Source organism: Penaeus chinensis, chromosome 15, assembly GCF_019202785.1.
Source record: "Penaeus chinensis breed Huanghai No. 1 chromosome 15, ASM1920278v2, whole genome shotgun sequence".
In the NCBI taxonomy this organism is placed as follows: Eukaryota; Metazoa; Arthropoda; class Malacostraca; order Decapoda; family Penaeidae; genus Penaeus; species Penaeus chinensis.
In genome coordinates, this window is record NC_061833.1 from 7,182,297 (window position 1) to 7,187,296 (window position 5,000).

General features: G+C 40.3%; 1 protein-coding gene across 1 annotated transcript in view; it reads right to left on the reverse strand.

Annotated features, from left to right (window-relative positions):
* LOC125032700 overlaps positions 1 to 5,000 on the reverse strand; it is a 15,357-nt gene that overhangs the window by 6,628 nt on the left and 3,729 nt on the right. Inside the window, exon 5 of the mRNA XM_047623956.1 lies at positions 4,980 to 5,000. This exon is cut by the window's right edge and continues 136 nt beyond it. Coding sequence (XP_047479912.1) covers positions 4,980 to 5,000 — 21 coding nt within the window. The remainder of the gene's footprint in view (positions 1 to 4,979) is intronic.

Below are 5,000 nucleotides of genomic sequence, written 5' to 3' on the forward strand. Positions count from 1 at the left end.
TCTCTCTCTGTGTGTGTGTGTGTGTGTGTGTGTGTGTGTGTATGTGTGTTTGTATGTGTGCATTTGTATGTGTGTGTGTGCATACCGCATGTGTCTGTTTGTTCACAACCTACAGAGGCATAACGCGCAGGGCGACTATTAGCGCGAGGAGAGGGAAGGAGTGCGCGCGTACGGAACAGCCGACATTTGCTTATATTTCCCCTCCGGTAAATCCGGCGTCACTGACTTAATGACAGGCGGCAGTTGCACTAATGAGACCTTAATGTCCGTCATTAAAACAGATGGCAGCGAGCCGGCTGTGACTTCCGGCCGTTCTCGCGACTCGCTCCCGCCCCAACGCCTCCTCCGCCGCCCCCCCCCCCCCCCACCCCGCCCCGAAATCAAGACGCTCACGCTCGCTGATGAGTCGGGGAATCGCTCGCCCCGGAACAAACGAGTCGCTCCGTCATTATCTCGGCCGCGACGGATTCCCTGGCATCGGGAGGGACCCCTTTTTCCGCCGTCGTCGCCTCGGGGAACGTGATCGCGACGCGGGATTTTATTTTCGTTGCGGCTGCTTCGGTTTTGTGGTTGTTCGAGGGGAAGGCTGGCGCGTCCTAATTGTTGATTTTTTTTTTTTTTTTTTGTTGTTTGTTTAGTTATTGTTTTTGTTTTCGTATTATTCTCTCTGAGAGTTTTAGAGAGTTTTTTTTCCAAACAGTTTTAGATGATTTTTTCTGATCTCATTGGTTTTCATTGTCTTGTTACGAAAGTTCCTGATGGATGATGTTTGAATTGAATTCTATCTCTGCGGACGGCTATGAAAGGCAAAGTTTGCCCTGAAAACGGTGAATAGAATCTGTCATGTAAATGGATGCCATCACTTTTTCTGTTCGTTTTGTTAGCTTGACTGGTGATGCCGCTGCAGATTGGCGAATCAACAGCGGCGAATGTCGGTGGTTGAGATCGTTGCAACAACAGTGATTGCAATTGTTCTGAAACATAAATCATGATCCCTATTAAATGAACCAAAGCCTTCTTCCTCGGCCCTCTTCCCCTCATTTCTGGTTATTATTTTCTGGGTTCTTTAGTGAGTCATTGGGTCGCCGAAGCTCATGAAAATACTATACGTCATAAAATAAGTATGTATGTATTCATGAGTTTTTTTTCATATGTATATATGCAAATATACATACATACATACATATGTATGTATGTGTGTGTATATATCTATATATACATAGATGTATATGAATATATATATCTATATATATATATACATATACCGTGTATGTATATATGTATATATACATATATATAAATGTGTGTGTGTGTGTGTGTGTGTGTGTGTGTGTGTGTGTGTGTGTGTGTGTGTGTGTGTGTGTGTGTGTGTGCAGTCATATATGTATGTATGTATAGAGGTATGTATATACGTGAGTATGTATATATCTACGGGTAAGAAGCGAACGTTTTTTTCCAGGCATAGACACTGGTGTACAATTAATTAATGATCATTAGGGTCGTGAGGATCATTCATGTTAACAAACGGTTCGCGATGAAAAAAGTTTGAAGAGTATTACGTTATTCCACGTTCTCCTCGAGTGTGCTTCGTTCTTTCTCTCCGTAACGCCTCTCCCTTCGTTCTCTCTCTTTAACCTACATTTCAGGCCATTTTCTCCCAAGTTACGGATCACTTTACAGCCGCCTTTCTCTACCCCCCCCCCCCTTCCCCCGCTCCTCCTTTCCCCGCTCTCCTTCCTAGCTTTTTTTCAGCCCTCTTTCCCTTCCCAATCCCCCCAACGGCCAATGAACCATTGAGAGACGAGCTCAACTGCAGCAGTTTATCAACTAATTGTAACCCTTGGGCCCGGTAGTTCGCTTGGGAAAGGACCTGCGGGAGTCCTCAACTTTCTCGGAATTGGGTTTTTACGTACGAGGTTTGGGCAGGCCGGGGGCGCCACCTCTCGTCGGCCTTCCCGCCCTGCCTTCGCCCTGTCACCCCAAAGCTCCTGCCTTCTTCACCCTTCGCACGCCGGCAAACGGGGTGAGACGGGGATTTTTTTTCGCCCCTTTTCTTTTTGATTTTATCCATTTTTTTTCCTTTTTTTTTTTTTTTTTTTTTTTTTTTTTTTTTTTTTTTTGTTCTATACAGTCCTGAGCCTCTCGAGCTCTCACGAGGGATCATTTGTGTCCCTCGGTTCCTCAACGAAGCAAAGGCTCTGTATTTCGACATCAAGGCTATTTGTTTTGAAACGACCTGATAGTGGACTCTATTCAGGATATAACGCGGTTACGGTTATATTAATGCCGTGAAAATATTAATGTGGGAAGATGTCATTGAAATGCAGCGTTAAAATAACTATATTGGTTCTAACATACATTAATACATATGACATGACAATAATGAGTAGTAACAACAGCGAATACGGTAACATTAATGAATACATAACAACAATAACAACTTAACATAGCAATCAAGCAAAGATTTCAACCGCTGACTTACAGACGCTCGCTTGGAGAGGGCAACTCGCTGCCTATCCTTCCTTCGGGCTAATCAATAGCGTTTCAAAGAACTGATATGCAAGATTCGACATGCGTCTCGAATTCGTGAGCACGTAGAGGATTCTTTTTTTTTTTTTTTTTTTTAGGTCCAAAAGGCAGGAATTGGCAAATAGCAGATTCCATCACTTGTCGAGGATATAGTCTGTGTGTTCTTAATTCCTACACTGTGTTCGCGTGTCGAAATTTGGAGTATTGTAGTCTGGATTCGGCCCGAGGACGGAGGACAGCGGCGGGACTGATAGCCAGACCTAGCTTCGCTTGCCTGCTGTTAGGTAGGAATGGTGTGCATAACAATACACAGCAAATACCATAAATCATACAGGCGTGCGCGTCTCTCTCTCTATCTTTTCTCATCTCTCTTCTCTCATTCTCTCGATTCTCTCGATCTCCTCACGCTGCTCTCGTTCTCTATCTCTCTCTGCCCACTTCCTCTCTCTCCTCTCTCTCTCATCCTCTCCATCTCTTCTCTTCCATATCTCTCTCTTCCTCAGTACTCTCCATCTTCTCTCTCTCTCTCTTCTACTTCTCTCTCTACTCTCTTCTCTCTCTGTGTGTGTTGGTGTGTGTGTGTGTGTGTATGTGTGTTGTATGTGTGCATTTGTATGGGTGTGTCACCGCAGTGTCTGTTTTTCAACCTACGAGCTAACGCGCAGGACTTTACGCGAGGAAGGGAAGAGTGCGCGCGTAGGAACAGCCGACATTTGCTTATATTTCCCCTCCGGTAAATCCGGCGTCACTGACTAATGACAGGCGCAGTTGCACTATGAGACCTTAATGTCCGTCATTAACAGATGCTCGAGCCGGCTGTACTTCCGCCGTTCTCGCGACTCGTCCGTCGCCGCTCCCGCCCCCCCCCACCCGCCGAAATCAGACAGTGATTGCAACGGCTCGCTGATGAGTCGGAATCGCTCGCCCGGACAAAGAGTCGCTCCGTCATTATCTCGCCGCGACGGATTCTCTGGCATCGGAGGACCCCTTTCCGCCGTCGTCGCCTCGGAACGTGATCGCGCCGGGATTTTATTTCGTTGCGGCTGCTTCGGTTTTGGGTTGTCGAGGGGAAGGCTGCGCGTCCTAATTGTTGATTTTCTTTTTTTTGTTGTTTTTTATTTTTTTTTGTTTTACTTTTCTCTTTCTTTTTTTTCTCTTTATTTCTCTCCTTTTCTTTTTTCTCCCCTTTCTTCTTCTTTTTTTTTTTTCTTTTCTTTTCTTTTTTGGTGTGTTGTATGTACTTTAAATAATATATTATAATATATAATTTTAAAATTTTATATAATAATAATATATATAAATATATAAATATATATATATAAACTTGCACATATATATATACATATATACTTATACATACATACATACATACATACATACATACAAGCATACATACATACATAAATACATACATACATACATACATACATACATACATACATACATACATACATACATACATACATACATACATACATACATACATACATACTTACATACATACAGACAGACAAGCATATATATGTATATATATGTGTATATATGTATATATATATATATCTTTTTTTCTCTCCATTCTACAGTCGCCTCATTTAACCACTCAATTAAATGAGCTAGGAATTGATCGATCCCTTTGGTACGGCGCAGTAGCCAATCCAGCCAGAAAGATGAGATTGTATTATATTGCACATACAGTGTTATATATTGTACTTATTATTATAATGATGATGTCTATGATGATCATAATAACGGTAACGATAATGATTATGGTACTGATAATGATAATAATGTTTATTATTAACATTATTACATTTATCATTATTAACATTATTATCGTCTTGACCACTATTATTATTAATATTATTGCTATTACTATTACTATTATCTTTACTATCATTACTATTATTATTATTATTATTATCATTATTATTATTGCTATTATTATTACTGTTATCATTATTATTATCATTATTATTATCATTATTATTATCATTATTATTGTTATCATTATTACTAATCTTATTCATCTTACCATTATCATTATTATTATTTCTATCATTTTCATTTTCATTAATATCATGATAATATCAATACTGATAATAATAACAATGACATTAATAATAGCAGCGGTAAGTGCCAATGTTAATAAAGTTATTGTATTGGTGGTTTTAATAGCAACAATACTAATTGGTATTAGTAGTAGTAGTAATAGTAATACTAGTACTACGAGCAATATTGATGATAGAATTTGTAGTAGTAAAGCACTAGCAGCTGTAAAGGTAGTGGTGCCAGTAACAGTATCAACAGGAATATTAATAGTAGAAATAATAGTACTGATAATCTTAGTAGTAGTATCACCAGTAGATTACTAGTAGTACTAATAGTATTCACTGTAGTGCTAATAGGAGTGGAGATGGTAGTAGCAGCAATAATGGTTTGTCTCCCCCCACCTGCAGAGAACCAGCCGACCC